Source organism: Phocoena sinus, chromosome 16 (assembly GCF_008692025.1).
Source record: "Phocoena sinus isolate mPhoSin1 chromosome 16, mPhoSin1.pri, whole genome shotgun sequence".
NCBI lineage: Eukaryota > Metazoa > Chordata > Mammalia > Artiodactyla > Phocoenidae > Phocoena > Phocoena sinus.
Window position 1 is genome coordinate 57,921,436 of NC_045778.1, and position 17,987 is coordinate 57,939,422.

Below are 17,987 nucleotides of genomic sequence, written 5' to 3' on the forward strand. Positions count from 1 at the left end.
CCTAGTTCTCATCTCACTTATACTGCTTTCTAGAAGTTAGACAACTTTGGGCAAGTTGCTTAACCTCCGAGTCTCATTTTCCTCATCTGGAAAGGTGATAATTGTTTCGATAATAATTCAATAATAATTATAATAATTATAATTTATAATTATATAATCATTTATAATATAGTTATTTATATTATATAATTTAATCATTTATATTATATTAAATATAATATAATTATTTATATTATATATAATATAATTATTTATAATTATAACTATTATATTTTTTATTATAATTATTAAATAATTATTATAATTATTATAATTTTGAAAATAATTCTCTTCCTACTTCAAAGAGTTGTTGTGAGGACTAGGTGAAATTATAAATAGTGAAAATATTTTGGAAGTTATATATAGGACTGTGAGCATCCAAGCTACATTTCTTTGTCTCTCTAACCTTGGGTTGTGGTAGCAGTAGTAATAATAAAATAGCAGCAATAATGGCAGAAAACACTTATAGCTCAGTATGTACAGTGTAGGATTCTAGGCACTCAACATATATTAACTCATTTGATCCTCTCACCTTATTAGGTATGTATTATCCCTGATTGTTATTATCCCTGATTTACAGACATGGAAACTGAGGCACAGAGAGGTTAAGTTACTTCCTTAAGATCATACAGTTGGAGGGACCCCTGGTGGTCCAGTGGTTAAGACTCCACACTCCCAGAGCAGGGGGCCCAGGTTGGATCCCTGGTCAGGGAACTAGATCCTGCATGCCACAAGACCCGGTGCAGTCAAATAAATAAATAAACAAATAATTAAAAAAAAATCATACAGTTGGAGAAATATGGATTTGAAGAGGGGAATGGGTGGTATCAATCATTTTTCAAATCTATAGAAAAATTGAGAAAAGCATTCATATATCCCTCACCTGGATTGGCCAAGTGTTAACATTTTGCCATATTTGATTTTTTTCCTCTCTGTATAGCTATACTTTCCTTTCTAAATCATTTGAAAGTTGTAGACATCATGATATTTCACCTCTACTAAAGCATGTATTTCCTAACACGGGCACTGTCTTTCATAACCACAATGCAGGATCCCACTCAGGAGATTTAACAGTGATTAACATTTTACTATTCAATATATAGTTTACATTCAGATTTCCCCAATGGTTCCAGTAGTGTCCTTTATAGCCTCCTTTTTTAAAATTCATGATCCAGTCACATGTTACACATAGTTATGTCTCTTTAGTCTCCTTTAATTTACAATAGTTCCCTCGTCTTTTTATTCTTGAAATTGAAATTTTTGAAGAGTCCAGGCAAGTTTTACAGAATGTCTCTCATTTGGATTTGTCTGATTGTTGTCCATGGTTAGATTCAGGTTAAAAAATTTGGCAGGAATATATGTTGTAGTTTCTCAGTGCATTACATCAGAAAGTACACGATGTTATTTTGTTCCTTTATCAGTGTTGCTAAGTTTGATCATTTTATTAAGGCTGTATTCACCAGATTTCTCCATTGTAAAGGTATATTTGGAATTAATATGTGCTCAGTGGAGTGAAACTTGGAAACTGTGTAAATAACTTGTTTCCCAGCATTGTTTCTCCCTATAGTTTTGGCATCCACTGATGATTGTTGTGTAGAAATTGTAAAATCAGCCCATTTATTTTTAGGCAGTTCTAAGTGTTTTTTTTTTTTTCCTTCTTGACTTTGAAATGGTGACTGTTTCCTATTTTGGGAAGATAATATGTAAACTTTGTCATTTTAATTTTATTTTTTATAAATTTATTTGTTAATTTATTTAATTTTTGGCTGAGTTGGGTCTTCGTTGCTGTTCTCGGGCTTTCTCTAGTTGTAGTGAGTGGGGGCTGCTCTTCGTTGCGGTGTGTGGGCTTCTCATTGAGGTGGCTTCTCTTGTTGCGGAGCATGGGCTCTAGGTGCGCGGGCTTCAGTAGTTGCAGCACACGGGCTCAGTAGTTGTGGCTTGCGGGCTCTAGAGCGCAGGCTCAGTAGTTGTGGCATACGGGCTTAGTTGTTCCGCGGCATGTGGGATCTTCCTGGGCCAGGGCTCGAACCCGTGTCTCCTGCATTGGCAGGCGGATTCTTAACCACTGCACCACCAGGGAAGTCCCTTTATTTTTGTTTTTGAACTTAGCCTAATTAAAATTTACTTTTTACATTCTAATTTATAGGTTATATGCTTTATAATTTTTATCCTCGGTGGAAAACACTGCTAACGCTGCTTAAATAATTGGGTTTAGTTTTTAAAGCCTTGTGGTACTAAAAGCTGCAACAGAAGTTCCTGGAGGGCTTGCGTTTTCCATTCCATAGGCCTGGGGTGGAGCCTGAAAATCTGCATTTCTAACTAGTTTCCAGATGATGCCGCTGGTTCTGGGATCACACACTTTGAGACTCACTGTGGCTTTTCTAGGCCTTTCAAGGCGATTTGCTCATAATTATTTGGGCTTTTTTTTTTTTTTCTACTTGTTTGTTTTCTCTGGTAGACATGAGAGTAGTGTGGTTATAGTATAGTGGAATAAGTTGAAGTTTGTATTAGTTAATTTTGATAAATGTTGGAAAAATTATGGGAATTGGCTAAATTACTGAATAGTATCTCATTAATCTAATTCACAATTGTGTTGTAATGAAAATGGCTGTAGGCTGTTTTAAAACTTACTGTGACATTTATATTTTTTGGGATTTTCTTTACTTCGCTTAAACACTGATCCCTTAGTTTTGACCGAATGAGATGTCCATTGTGGTCATTTGGGGCTTTCAGGATTTAAGTGATCCCTGCATACATTTCAACAACTTGGTTCTGTTAGGTCTGTGCAATTAGTAAAGCAAGTGGCACATTTGTTATGTCATAGAGATATTTTTGCTTCTATGGAATTTGGCCAGATTGTCCTCCTCCCTTGCTTCCCCTATTAGAAATGCTATAAACATCAGAAAGAAAAGGATGACCTTACTATTTGTTTCCCAGACTAAATCACAGCCTTGAAGCAGCTCTTTACTTCCGAATAAAAAGTTTAATTTCACGCCCTGACTAGTGCTTGTACGTGCAGGTAGATATTTATTTTATGCAGCTAAACTGGTCTGCTTTTGCAAATTACTTGCCAGTCAGCAGAGCTATAATTTCTTATGAGTAGTTGGTGGTAAATTATAGTTCTTATTAGTAAGCTTTGTGTGTGTGTGTTTTCAATATGTACTTATGAAGCAGAAGTGGGAATCAGTCAACAAACTTTGACCAGACTAGGATTTGACTAGTAGCTTTTTTCAAGGCTCAGGGATTGGGACTCCCCTGGTGGCTCAGTGGTTGAGAATCCGCCTGCCAATGTAGGGGACATGGGTTCTAGCTCTGGTCCAGGAAGATCCCACATGCTGCGGAGCAACTAAGCCCTTGCACCACAACTACTGAGCCTGCGCTCTAGAGCCCACAAGCCACAACTACTGAGCCCACGTGCTACAATAACTGAGCCCGCGTGCCTAGAGCCCGTGCTCCACAACAAGAGAAGCCACCGCAATGAGAAGCCCACGCACCGCAATGAAGAGTAGCCCCCGCTCACTGCAACTAGAGAAAGCCCACGCGCAGCAATGAAGACCCAACACAGCCAAAAATAAATAAATAAAAAAGGCTCAGGGATTGATGAATTTGGACTAACAATTCCAATTAATTATGTAAACCAGTAAGAAAGAGTGAGATCTTGTTTTCAATTGATGTGAAAATGTACCCAGAACCTAGAAAGAATGATGCCTGGTAGAAAGGATTAAAGAAGAGATTCTCTTTCTTATTGAGAAATAGAATATGTTGTAGTTAAAATTTGAGTTTTGAAATTGGAGGGCACTATTTTTTTATTTTTGGCTGCATTGGGTCTTCATTGATGCACGCAGGCTTTCTCTAGTTGCAGCGAGCGGGGGCTACTCTATGTTGCGGTGCACCTGCTTCTCATTGCGGTGGCTTCTCTTGTTGCCTAGCATGGGCTCTAGGCGTGCGGGCTTCAATAGTTGTGGCGCACGGGCGTAGTTTCTCCGCGGCATGTGGGATCTTCCCGGACCAGGGCTCGAACCCGTGTCCCCTGCATTGGCAGGCGGATTCGTAACCACTGCGCCACCAGGGAAACCCTGGAGGGCACTATTGGGCTGAAGTTTTAATTGAAGCCATGAAGTTTAAAAAATTTTTATTTTAAAGTGAGACTGACTTTTATTGAACTTGGATTAAGAGAAAATGCCATGAATCAGAAGGAGACAAAGTTCTACTTCCTTAATAAGTGGGTCAGTTATTTGCTTTGACTGAGATGTCACTAATTTTGTGTGGGCTTTGAGTCTAGAGGGGTTATCTAAGTCGAGGCTTCATAAACTTTTTTGTTCATGGACCTCACTGAAAATCTTTTGTATGTCATGAGATACTCTCCCCAGACATGCACATGAGTATACCTTTTGTACATGATTTCAAGAGGTTCAGAGATCCTTGAATCCTATCCATGGGTCCCGATCTAGCCTTATTTTAGTGTTGTTACATAATGTATTTTAATTTAAAATTTGTTGTTGATAATTACCATTTCAACATAAGTAGTTGTGACTTTAATAAGGGTATGACTATCAGGTCTGAGCTTCATCATAAAATGGCATTTTGAGAAGCTAATGAAATATTATGTTATTTGGTAGTATCAGGAAAAAGGGTACAGACTTGACTGGTGGGTATCAAACATCCTACTGGAATGTCCTGTTCTTAATTTTCTAATCCCCCTAGCCACCCAGGCAAGCAGCCACAATTTATCCCTATCTGTGATGATAGAATTTTACTTGTCAGGGATATATGGATAGTTACACTTAATACTTTATTTGCTATCCTACTGATATTTCCATGCTGTTTCTACTTTTATCAGTTTTATTAAAGAAAGAGTATGACCAAGCAAATGCCCAGCAACGTCAATTTACCCTAGTAAGTGCACTTTACATCTAGGAGATTGGGAATACACTCTTGTATCACGGTGAGCCTTAAACACTGTCAACATGTTCAGTTATTTAGACTCTTCAGCTCTGGGAGGGCTGGGAAACATCGTTTTCCCTTTTTCTTCATCCTCTTAAGGTATCAACACTGGGAATCTGTCCACCTACTTAGCTCATTCAAAAAACAGTGGTTTGCGGTCATTTTAGATCAGTAGTAGTACACTTTGGGCAAAAGGCCTTGTTTGAATCATAGACTATGACTTCTTCCTTTTAAAAATGAGCGAAGGCCTCGCCTCCGCCTCAGGCTCATGCGAGCTGGGTGTTTCCTGTGTCTCTCAGTCCGGGTTTGGAGACTCCAGTGTCCTCCAGCTTTTCATGGAAGAGATATCAGGAGAAAGTGTGGTGAGCTCAGCAGTACCAGTGGCTGCGACCCACACCACTTCGTTCAAGGGCACGAGCCCCAGATCCAAGTACATGAAGCTGAACGTGGGCGGAGCCCTGTACTACACCACCATGCAGACGCTGACCAAGCAGGACACTAGGCTGAAGGCCGTGTTCAGCAGGTGCATAGAGATGCTCACGGACAGTGAAGGCTGGATCCTCATTGACCAGTGTGGGAAGCTCTATGGTACGATACTCAATTACCTTTGTGACGGGGCGGTCCCCTTGCCCGAGAGCCACCGGGAGATTGAGGAGCTGCAGGAAGAAACCAAGTACTACCTCGTCCAGGGCCTGGTGGAAGAGTTCCAGGCAGCCCTGCAAAACAAAGATACTTATGAGCCTTTCTGCAGAGTTCCTGTTATCACCTCATCCAAGGAAGAACAGAAACTTATAGTGACTTCAAATAAGCCAGCCGTGAAGTTGCCCTACAACAGAAGTAACAACAAATACTCGTATACCAGCAATTCTGACGACAATATGTTGAAGAACATCGAACTGTTTGATAAACTGTCTCTGTGCTTTGATGGAAGGGTCCTGTTCATAAAGGATGTCATTGGGGATGAAATCTGCTGCTGGTCCTTCTACAGCCAGGGCCACAGGATCGCTGAAGTCTGCTGTACCTCTATCGTCTACACCACGGAGAAGAAACAGACCAAGGTGGAGTTCCCTGAAGCCCGGATCTATGAGGAGACCCTGAATATTTTGCTGTATGAGGCCCAGGATGACCGGGGACCTGACAGCGCGCTTCTGGAGGCCACAGGTGGGGTGGCCGGTTGCTCCCACCACCTGGACGAGGATGACGAGCGGGCGGATCTACATTGCCCAGATCTGTTGAAGGGGCAGGCCTGTTGTCCCTTCAGCTGATCTGTGGTCTGGTGCTTGTTGGGACCCCGCAGGGTCTGACCAAGGGCAAAGCTGCCCCTTCCCCTGCCCTCCTTGTTGACCCACTCCATCCTGGGAAGGCCGCCTGGCCTGCTCACAGGCATAGTGCGCAAACCACTGCCCGGTGGGCTCCATTCCTTCCTCCTCGGCCTTCTGCCCCATTAAGCGGGGCTTACTGCCCCCAGCGGATGCCCTGCCCTTTGCTTAGAAGAAATTAAACACGGCCCCAGACTCTGTTCTGGCGTTCAGACAGGACCACCGCTCACACCAGCAGCCTCAGGATGGCTCGCCTGCTGTCAATGTAGCTGTCACCTGGAAATCCCTTCCTGTCTATGCCTCTGATTCTTACACAGTGTGGAGCGGCCTTCAGCGAGTAGACCAAGAGGACGTGCAGATCCCTTTGGGTCCAGTCAGTGTGTGTGTTCATGTTAGTTTAAGGGACGTGTGCGACTGTGGATGAGGATGTGTGCCCGTGGGGCCTGGGTGGCCCGCACTGGATCCTTGCTGTCTGCACGGCGCTTGTGTGGGACGGACGTTCTCGGTTACCTACCTCCCTGTCTCCTCTGTGTCCATGACGCACAGGGGGAGTGGTGACGAATGTGGGTGGTTGAGACTAGGCTGGTAGAGTAGTTCCAAGGAGATTCGGTTGTGTGTTAAAGTATGGATGGGCTTTTTTTTTAAATATAAATTTATTTGTTCATTTTTGGCTGGGTTGAGTCTTCATTGCTGTGCGCGGGCTTTCTCTAGTTGCGGCGAGCAGGGGCTGCTCTTCGTTGTGGTGTGCAGGCTTCTCATTGCGGTGGCTTCTCTTGTTGCGGAGCACAGGCTCCAGGCGTGCGGGCTTCAGTAGCTGTGGCACACAGGCTCAGCAGTTGTGGCTCGCGGCTCTAGAGCGCAGGCTTAGTAGTTGTGGCGCACGTGTTTCATTGCTCCGCGGCATGTGGGATCTTCCTGGACCAGGGCTTGAACCCGTGTGCCCTGCATTGACAGGCGGATTCTTAACCACTGCGCCACCAGGGAAGCCCAGGATGGGTTTTGTCTGCTCTTCGAGGGAAACGTTACTGTTTTATGCCAAAACTATTAATACAGGCAGCCTTTGATAGAGTGTGTTCCCAAAAAACGAGTTTATATTTTGAAATGGTTTTTACTGCTCATACTTTGTACATCCTGCCTTACTTGTGACAGTTGTATGCCTTTATTTTGTATCCAGCAACAAAGCCTACAATAAAACTTTAAAACAATCATGACCGAACCTAAAAATCATGTATCAGGTGGATGCTTTTTAAACTGTTGTGTGGGAAACTTTCATATTAGGCCATTTGGATTTTATTAAGTGCTAAGGATGGGACTTAAATAATGTTTTGTAAATATTTTATACAGTTTAAGTTTTAAACACCAACCCTGCTGTTTGGGTTGAACTTTTTTAGAAAATTAAAGTGAATGTCAGTTGTGATGTTTTCTGTAGGATTGGAAAAGCCATCATGTAAGTTCTTTTTTTAAAATGTTTATGTGAAGAGTAACTTTGTGGAACAGTCTGATTAGCTGGGGCTTCTACACCTTATGACCAAACGTTTCTGGCCGTCTCTCTACTTTCACATTTCCTCCAACTTTGCACTTGTAGTTTATAGTCTTTGCTTCCCTGGGATATGAACAAGTTCTTGAAACATTCCATGGTGAGTGATACTGTTAGTTGCATACAGCCATGAGCTGACAATGACAAAGTGTGGGCTGGTCCAAGCTCTGTTATCAGACATATTTTACAAGGAACTGATTTCTTACGTGAGCACTAAGGGCAAACAAAAGTCAATATTTGTATTTAAGAACCATCCAAGTAAAACACTGGCCTAAGATTTGGTAAAGAGTAAAGTTTTATTACACTGTAATAACTTAAAATGGAAAAAGCAGAACAGCTTTGGGTCCCTCGTAATGAGGTTTTTTTCAAATAAGTCATTTGATTGTGGTGACTGGGTGCCTCTGCCCACAATGGTTCGGGCCTTGCCTCTCCATTGTCCTCCTGCAGTGGTTTAGTGGGGCAGTCGCTGTGCAGGTACCACGGCCCTCCCTCTGGAATGTGTGCTCTCTAGGTCTCCACCCAGAGTCATTGTAACATGTGTGTGTCACTAACCTGTCTGTCTCTTTGTGCCATGGAAAAAAACACTATGAGCTTCAGAAGTAGTCATTGTATGTTATACAAGCATCTGTGGACATATATAAAATAAAAGTTATATAACACTTCTACTTAAAAAAAAAAAGAGCAAACTGAGACCCAAAGAGGTCATGTGACTCGTTCAAGGTTACAGTTGATGACAGCCTGGATTAGAGCCCACATTTCCCTAATCAGAGCCTAGTTGGTTAACTTTTGACTCTTTTTGTTTTGTTTGTGGTTGAGCTTGTGTTTCTTCCACTGGATGTGATTGATAGATGAATTGAAGGGTGTGTGTGTGGGTGTTTAATTAGTGCTTCTATGACTTCTTTAAGAAAGCCTTTTCTACCCTAAGGTTATGAAAATAGTCTCATATTTTCCACTAGAAGCTTGATAGTTTTGCCTTTTACATTTAGAATGTTAGTCTCTCTAGAATTGATCTTTGCGTTTGTGAGGAAGGAATTTCATTTCATTTTTTTCCATATGGATTTCCAGTGTCCCAAGCATCATCTACTGGAAGAATATGTATTCTCCACTGATCTGCAGAGCTACCTCCATCATAAACCATGTCCTTAGGTGCATTGGTTTGATTTTGGATTCATTATTCTGTATACTTTTCTATTTATTTATCCCTGTATCAGTACCATGCAGCTTTATTCACATAGCTTTATAATAAGCCTTGATATATAGAAGTTAACTATTGATAGAAATCAAAATATGGAGTTATAAAAATATTTGTTTTTGAATATGTAAAACATGCAACACAGTACAAAATTCAAAAAATACAAAAGGGTATATATCAGAAAATCTCTTTACTCATCTTTGTAGCATTTATTTTCCCTCCCTGGAGACCACCACTTTTTCTTGTTTCTTGGAGATTAGTTTAAATTGGATTCTATAAGGAGTTTTCTGGAAGACACCTACCATGGATTAAATACTAAAATTTGAAAACCTTTGGTAGGGAAGATGGCTTTTTTGTTTGTTTGTTTTGTTTTTTAAATGTTAAGAGGCAATGGTGTATAATGAAAGAGCACTCTCTTGAGCCAGATGGTTTAATAACCATTTGACCCTTAGACAAATGCTGGAGTTCCTTAGCCCTTGGTTCTGTTTCCTGTCTATACTTTCTTCCTATTTCTCATCTTGTAAAACAGCGGTAATGATAAACCACACATCCTACCTCATGAAGTCAAAACCACACATCCTACCTCATGAAGTGAAAAACACTGTTTTTCAGTTTTGATGTCCATATGATAATTTTTCATAAATGAGCTTTTTTTTTTTTTTTTTTTTTTTTTTTACATTTGGCTGTGCCAGGTCTTAGTTGCGGCACGTGGGATGTTCGTTGCTGAGTGCAGGATCTTTGTTGCAACAGGCAGGATCTTTTAGTTGCAGTATGTGAACTCTTGGTTGTGGCATGTGGGATCTAGTTCCCTGACCAGGGATTGAACCTGGGCCCCCTGCACTGGGAGCACGGAGTCTTAGCCACTGGACCACCAGGGACGTCCCTAAGTGAGGTGTTTTTTTTTTTTTTTAATTAGAACAAATTTGAAAAGTAGAAAAAATAATCAAAAAACAGTGAACGAATGAGGGGCCATAACTGCCAACCCCTTTGTATTATGGAACTCCCAGTCTGCCAGTGGAACAGTTGGTTCGTAGGTGACACATTTGACTGTCTAATATCAGATCAAATGATGGAACCATTTTTTGTGTATGGTGTTAAAGAATGTTCTAGCTTCATTTTTTAACATGTAGCTGTCCAGTTTTCCCATCACCATTTATTGAAGAGACTGTCTTTTCTCCATTGTATAGTCTTGCCTCCTTTGTCGTAGATTAATTGATCATAGGTGCATTGGTTTCTTTCTGGGCTTTCTGACCTGTTCCATTGATGTATATTTCTGTTTTTGTGCCAGTACCACACTTTTGATGACTGTAGCTTTGTAGTATAGTCTGAAGACAGAGAGCCTGATTCCTCCAGCTCCGTTTTTCTTTCTCAAGATTGCTTTAGCTATTTGGGGTCTTTTTTGTGTCTCCATACAAATTAAAAAAATTTTTTTGATCTAGTTCTGTGAAAAATGCCATTGGTAGTTTGATAGGGATTGCATTGAATCTATAGATTGCCTTGGGTAGTATAGTCATTTTCACAATATTGATTCTTCCAATCCAAGCATATGGTATATCTTTCCATCTGTTTGTGTCGTCTTCAATTTCTTTCATCAGCATCTTACAGTTTTCACAGTACAGGTCTTTTACCTCCTTAGGTAGGTTTATTCCTAGGTATTTTATTCTTTTTGTTGCAGTGGTGAATGGAGTTGTTTCCTTAATTTCTCTTTCTGATCTTTCGTTGTTAGTGTATAGAAATGCAAGAGATTTCTGTGCATTAATTTTGTATCTTGCAGCTTTACCAAATTCATTGATTAGCTCTAGTAGTTTTCTGGTGGCATCTTTAGGATTCTCTATGTATAGTATCATGTCATCTGCAAACAGTGACAATTTTACTTCTTTTCCAATTTGGATTGCTTTTATTTCTTTTTCTTTTCTGATTGCTGTGGCTAGGACTTCCAAAACTACGTTGAATAAAAGTGGAGAGAGTGGGCATCCTTGTCTTGTTCCTGATCTTAGAGGAAATGCTTTCAGCATTTCACCATTGAGTATGATGTTAGCTGTAGGTTTGTCATATATGGCCTTTATTATGTTGAAGTAGGTTCCCTCTGTGCCCACTTTCTGGAGAGTTTTTATCATAAATGGGTGTTGAATTTTGTCAAAAGCTTTTTCTGCATCTATTGAGATGATCATATGGTTTTTCTTCTTTAATTTGTTAATATGGTGTATCACATTGATTGATTTGCGTATATTAAAGACTCGCTTGCATCCCTGGGATAAACCCCACTTGATCAGGATTGTAAAATTACAATCCTTTTAATGTGTTGTTGGATTCTGTTTGGTAGTATTTTGTTGAGGATTTTTGCGTCTGTGTTCATCAATGTTACTGGTCTGTAATTTTCTTTTTTTGTAATATCTGTCTGGTTTTGGTATCAGGGTGACGGTGGCCTCATAGAATGAGTTTGGGAGTGTTTCTTCCTCTGCAGTTTTTTGGGAGAGTTTGAGAAAGATGGGTGTTAGCTCTTCTCTAAATGTTTGATAGAATTCACCTGTGAAGCCATCTGGTCCTGGACTTTTGTTTGTTGGAAGAGTTTTAATCACAGTTTCAATTTCAGGACTTATGATTGGTCTGTTCATATTTTCTGTTTCGTCCTGGTTCAGTCTTGGGAGTCATTCTTAAACACCACCACAAAAATAAACTGAAAATGGATTAAAGACCTATATGTAAGACCGGGTACTATAAAACTCTTAGAGGAAAACATAGGCAGAACACTCTTTGAAATAAATTGCAGCAGTATCTTTTTCAATTCATCTCCCAGAGTAATGGAAATAATAACAAAAATAAACAAATTGGACATAATTAAACTCAAAAGCTTTTGTACAGCAAAGGAAACCATAAACAGAATGAAAAGACAACCCACAGAATGGGAGAAAATAGTCTCAAATGATGCGACTGACAAGGAATTAGTCTCCAAAATTTACAAACAGCTCATGCGGCTCAATATCCAAAAAACAAACAACCCAATAAAAACATGGGCAGAAGACCTGAATGGACATTTCTCCAAAGAAGGCATACAGATGGTCAGTAGACACATGAAAAAGATGCTTGACATCTCTAATTATTAGAGAAATACAAATTAAAACTACAATGAAATATCACCTCACACCAGTCAGAATGGCCATCATCAAAAAATCTATTATATAAACAGTAAATGATGGAGAGGGTGTAGAGAAAAGGAAACCCTCCTACAGTGTTGGTGGGAATGTAAATTGGTACAGCCACTATGGAGAACAATATGGAGGTTCCTTAAAAAACTAAAAATTAAAAAAAAAAATTAAAAAAAAAACCCTAAAAATAGAGTTACCATATGATCCAGCAGTCCCACTTCTGGGCATATATCTGGAGAAAAACATGGTCCAAAAGGATACATGCACCCCAGTGTTCATTGTAGTACTGTTTACAGACATGGAAGCAACCTAAATGTCCATTGACAGATGAATGGATAAAGATGTGGTACATATATACAATGGAATATTACTTAGCCATTAAAAAGAATGAAATAATGCCATTTGCAGCAACATGGATAGACCTGGAGATTATCATACTAAGTGAAGTAAGAGAAAGACAAATATCATATGATAGCACTTATATGCAGAATCTAAAAGAAAGATGACACAGATGAACTTATTTTTTTTTTAAATGAGGGAACAAGTGTTAGTCTATATTATAAAAATCAGAAAACATTAATTTCTTTTTAATATCAAATTAATTTTAATAGAAGTTTAATTTTTTTCCCCCTGTACACCAAAGGATCATCCTGCCTACCTCCTGGCATGTGCACTTTGGAAACCAACTGGTCTAACACATAGGAGGAAGATGCCTTATGGTAGAATTGAGTTCTTTGCCTTTCACATTCTCTTCAAATTTCATACATCATTGAAAGGCATTTGAATGAGAAAACTAATCTTTAAAACAAGCATAGCAGTATAATGCAAACTTCTTCTACTGTATGTTGTGCCCTTCTAAAACTAAGTATATGCTTTGGAATCCATACCTAGGTCTTCCTTTATTCTAATGTTATAATAAATAAATTAAAGATTTTACAGAATATGGACATTGTTTAGCTGGACAAAAAGATGTTTCCATTTCAATTCTCTTTGGAAGATTAATATTCTTGTAGGGCTAGGGGTGGAGATTGATGACTAAAGGTACATTATAATTTCTTATTAAAGAAGATGACTCTTTGATAACTTATTTTTTTATGATAATGTATTCTTTCAGTTTGGAAAAGTTATTCAGAATGGTTCAAATAGCAATAAAATTATTTTTAAGTTTTGGAAATTGGACCTTTCCAGATCCAATTGCCAGTGACTGATATAATTAAGCTTTATAAATCACTACATTGTACCTTGGAATGTAGAAGTACATTTAGATCTCTTGTGTATATATAGAATTCTTACCTCTTAAAATCACAGGACAAGTACCATTTTGAAGTATTCAGTTCGCCTGGCTTGTGGACTTCACTTTGCTTATATTGGGGACACTAGTTTATTCATGAGATAAGGGTTTTTGGTCCTTTTAAATACTCAATTATATATCTGAATGAACTCTTTGACCAGCGCAGTAGTATCAAAAGTAAAGCTAAAAGCAGGTTCTTCCCCCACTCTCCTCCTCTCTACAAACACACAGAGATCACAGACTCACTAATTATGAGTAGAGCATAACTACTTATCTTAGGAACAGAGAAGAGAAATAAGGAAGGCCCTAACCTGGAGAGAGTAAGGGTTTAAATTCTTACCACTTTGGACAGGATATAGCACTCGAGAAGAGTTGGTAGGGGCATGTCCCAGTAGCCTGCAAGTCCCTATGGAGTGCGTGGCTAGACATTAGGGCAGGAATAGCAATTCCACCAGTGAGTTCCAGCAGGTGTGATAGCAATAGCATAGATCTGAATGCGTGTCTGTTCGCGGCAGACTGCCCTGGTGATGAGGCCAGAGCCTGTCTTTTGAGAGGTATTCTGGATGAATCGTGGCTGTTACCAAGAATGCCAAGCCACACATGCACAGATAATTCACCAATCCTATCAAAGTGCATCACAAAAATCCAGTCTTGAGACTCCAATTTCAACAGCATTAGCACCTAAATTCACATTATTGCACTATAATAAAATTACATCATTTTGCTTATAGCCTAGGACCTACTGGCTTCAGCTAATTTATTAAGTCATTGCAAGGTAACAGTTACTTGGGAGTTTAAGCCTTAGAAAGGATTTTCTTGAGGTTCCCTACCAGTACTATGGAAAGAAGAAAGCAGGGTTAGAGAGAGATGGGCTTTTGTGTACGATTTTAGCCCAGTTTGTTGGTTTCATTTTCATGTGAGAGTCTATCCAGGTTGCCCAGGATTGGAATCCATTTGGTGCTAGTTTCTCTCCTTTTCTGTCAGTACCCTCTGTGCTGCCATTCCCCCTCTCTCAACCAATCCTTTAAGTAGTATAACTACCCATTTGCTCTAGCTACCTTTTTTTTTTTTTTAATTATCATTGTTTTGGAGTTCTCATTTTCTTGTATGGAAAAGATTCTGAAGAAAAGATCTTGGACTACCCTGGTGGTGCAGTGGTTAAGAATCCGCTGTCAGGGTTCATTCAGCCTTGGTCTGGGAAGATCCCACATGCTGTGGAGCAACTAAGCCCGTATGCCACAACTACTGAGCCTGCGCTCTAGAGCCTGCAAGCCACAACTACTGAGCCCCCATGCCGCAACTACTGAGCCCCCGTGCCGCAACTACTGGAGCCCGCATGCCTAGAGCTCATGCTCCACAACAAGAGAAGCCACCCTGGTGAGAAGCCCTTGCACCGCAACGAAGAGTAGCCCCTGCTTGCCATAACTAGAGAAAGCCCACGCGTAGCAGTGAAGACCCAACTCAGCCAAAACTAAATAAATAAATTAATTAATTAAACAAAAACAGATCTTGATCCAGTCATTATTTTTGCTGTTTACATTTGCCAACCCTCTCCTCTTTTTTTTTTTTTTTTTTTTTTGCGGTACGCGGGCCTCTCACTGTTGTGGCCTCTCCCGTTGTGGAGCACAGGCTCCGGACGCGCAGGCTCAGCAGCCATGGCTCACGGGCCCAGCCGCTCTGCGGCATGTGGGATCTTCCCGGACCGGGCCACGAACCCGTGTCCCCTGCATCGGCAGGCGGACTCTCAACCACTGCGCCACCAGGGAAGCCCTTCCTCTTTAGTCTTTAAAAAAACTGGCTAAAAACCAAATTGTTAAATTGTTATTTCAGAGGTTGGAAGAGTAGTGGAATTTTTCTTTAAAAAATGAACTTAAGAAAATGATCCTGCTATGATCCTCAGGTTTGGTTAAATAAATCATCTTTTTCAGTTCACTGCAAACTACAAAATTTATTAAATTATCTCAGCTGTGATTAAAATTAAAATGTGTCTTGTTACATTAATATGTGAAAATTAGTTCAATCCTATAAAAATACTACATATTATAAATAATCTTTTAGATGCCTTAGGGAACTAAGGGGGATCTTAGTAACATTAGTAACATTTGCATATTTTCTCCTCAAATAGTAATATTTCCATGTTTTGTTTATAAGCAATAAATATATATACATATTCATGGATATTTATACTATGGGAGAATTTTTTTGGGGGCTGTGCTGCTCGGCTTGCAGGATTTTAGGTCCCCAACCACGGATCAAACCCGTGCCCTTTGCAGTGGAAACGTGGAGTCCTAACCACTGGACCTCCATAGAATTCCCACTATGGGAGAGATTTTAACGTATCTTGGTCAGCTGATCAAAGGGCTTAAAAGATCTGAATTTAGTGATTTAAGCTATTAAATTAAAATAACCTTTTGCATATACGGAGTCCTGTTATAGCAAATACTGGTACAAGAAATGGTTGTAACAATTGATAGTTTTTTTTTTTTTTAAAACACACTTTTATGTAGTGACATGATGGTCCTAGTAATGGATATGGTGATCTAGTAGCCAAAATATTTTTAAAAATTTGTGTTGCCGATTTAGAACAATAAATGCTTTTCTTTGTTTCTATAAATAGGAGTTTTTATAAATACCCAATTTATACTATAAAAGAATTTGAAGTGTATGAACTTCTTCAGGATTCTACTACCATGGAAAGCCTTGAATTGAAGGTAAAGATTTTAAAATGGAGTTTACCTAGTATAAAGCCCACTACTTAGAGTTCTGGTATTCCTAACAAATGATGTTGGATTACCACATCAAAGTATGCAGTATAGAACTGTATTCATTCTTTATTTTTCTACTTGGGACAGGTATTAATGAACAGTTTGCCACAGCTCATAATCATGATGATACTGCTATCTTTTGCTTGGGGAAGTCTGTGTAAAAGTAAGTCACTGCTAATGGTAGATAGTCTTTAGGTTTCAGGTATCAGGTTTAAAAAAATTTTTTTTTTTATGATGAAAGTTCCTATCAAATTAACTCTTCCCTCAAAAGATTTTAAAATGGATTTTTATTACTTAAATAAAATTCTTATGTAAATTTTGTTACTTTCTTCATGGGGAAGTCCAGTGTCCTTAAGAATACAATCCTAAGAGAAAGTTGTTACATATTGGAGAAAGGCAGGATGATTGTGTTGTTATGGCAACTCAAATGGAGAAAATGAAAACAGCACAGATAAGCTGCATCCTGTTGTCATAGCAACCACAGTTGTGAAAATAATTAAAGCTGGTCTAGAAAGGATGTACTGCAGCCTTAGTCAATCAGAAGTATGTAATGTAAGAAAGGACAGGGAGAATTGGTTTTAGACAGAAGTTAAATCCCTCTGGTGCCACAAGTTGCTAGTATCATTGCATATAGACAGATCTCTGTCCTTTCTAATTATATTTCAACTCAGTTTTATTGCCTCAGATCATAATAATGGTAGGAAGGAAAGATAAATACAATAACTATATGAAAAGCTTGTGAATAAAGCTTTTTTGGTAGCACATTTAGAAGGAAATTGAAGTCACAAAATTTTAACTGAAAGTGGCTTTAAAAGAACAGTAAAATGTTTTCATTTTCTCCTCTTTCCCTTCTCTTTTCCCTCATTTCTTACCCAATGCTTTATTTTCATTCTTTTCTATAATCTCTTTTCTGTATCATTTTAGTCTTAAGTGTTGAACTGCAACATAAACGCGTAATGTCATGGCAATTTGTAAAGCATCAAATGAAGCATTGTGACTGCAGATGAACAGACGGGTTTGGTGATAATGATAAGCATCTTGTAGGTGAAATTTGTTTTAGCTATATCCTTCAAACTTTCTCTATAATCAAAGCTTCTTAATTATTTTAAATGCCATTATTTCTTTCCCAACTTCTATTTGCCCACCATAGCAAAATATTTCTTCCCAGTGGAGTGGAGACATGTTAGGAATGAAAGCTGTGCTCTTTGTTCAGCATCTGGCTGTTTGCACAGGTTTTTGTGGTAATAGAATCGGAATCTCTGTGTTAGAGTATTGATCTGCTGCTTGGTAGGTACTGTGTAAAAGAAGTATCTCAGTAACAATGTGTTAAAGTGGTTTAAGAGCAGTTTCTATTACAAATGGGGTGGAGGAAGATGGAGTTCTGCGAGACTGGACACATGCTATAAATATCCATAAAACTGAGGGGTTGATCTAAAAACTGTGGTGTTGAAATTCCCATACTTCTTCCACATTTAATTGCAAATGATTGAACACTACCTGAGCATGAGTACATGAATGCCGTTGCCCTTTTGCCCTTTAGTAAAAGTTTTTATATTTAATGTTCTTGTGTTGTAGTTGGAAACTGTGGTGTGTGAATGTAAGTCAGTTATGAGAGATAGTATCGACTGACCATAAAAACAGTGTTTTAAAGTAATCCATTGAATACTTTCAGTCAAAATCCAAATATTAATGTTGACTTGCTTAAATATAAGTTAATTTTCATAAATAGGCTCTTTAAACAATGCTTAATTTTG

At 39.1% G+C, this 17,987-nt stretch overlaps 2 protein-coding genes across 14 annotated transcripts in view; both read left to right on the forward strand.

Moving 5' to 3' along the window:
- The window catches only part of BTRC (beta-transducin repeat containing E3 ubiquitin protein ligase), a 184,449-nt gene that overhangs the window by 19,467 nt on the left and 146,995 nt on the right, over nucleotides 1–17,987 (forward strand). Inside the window, exon 2 of one of the 13 annotated variants that reach the window (XR_004346245.1) lies at nucleotides 16,086–16,179. The exons of the other annotated variants lie outside the window; for them this stretch is intronic. The gene's annotated coding sequence lies outside the window, so the exon portion shown is untranslated. The remainder of the gene's footprint in view (nucleotides 1–16,085; nucleotides 16,180–17,987) is intronic. 13 annotated transcript variants of the gene reach the window in all.
- LOC116741890 (BTB/POZ domain-containing adapter for CUL3-mediated RhoA degradation protein 3-like) lies at nucleotides 5,303–6,248 on the forward strand. The gene has a single exon (XM_032609059.1). The coding sequence runs from the start codon at nucleotides 5,319–5,321 to the stop codon at nucleotides 6,246–6,248; it is 930 nt and encodes a 309-aa protein (XP_032464950.1). The 5' UTR covers nucleotides 5,303–5,318.

Excerpts from the sequence above, each read along its gene's own strand:
- LOC116741890 (XM_032609059.1), top strand. The coding sequence starts at position 5,319 with ATGGAAGAGATATCAGGAGAAAGTGTGGTGAGCTCAGCAGTACCAGTG.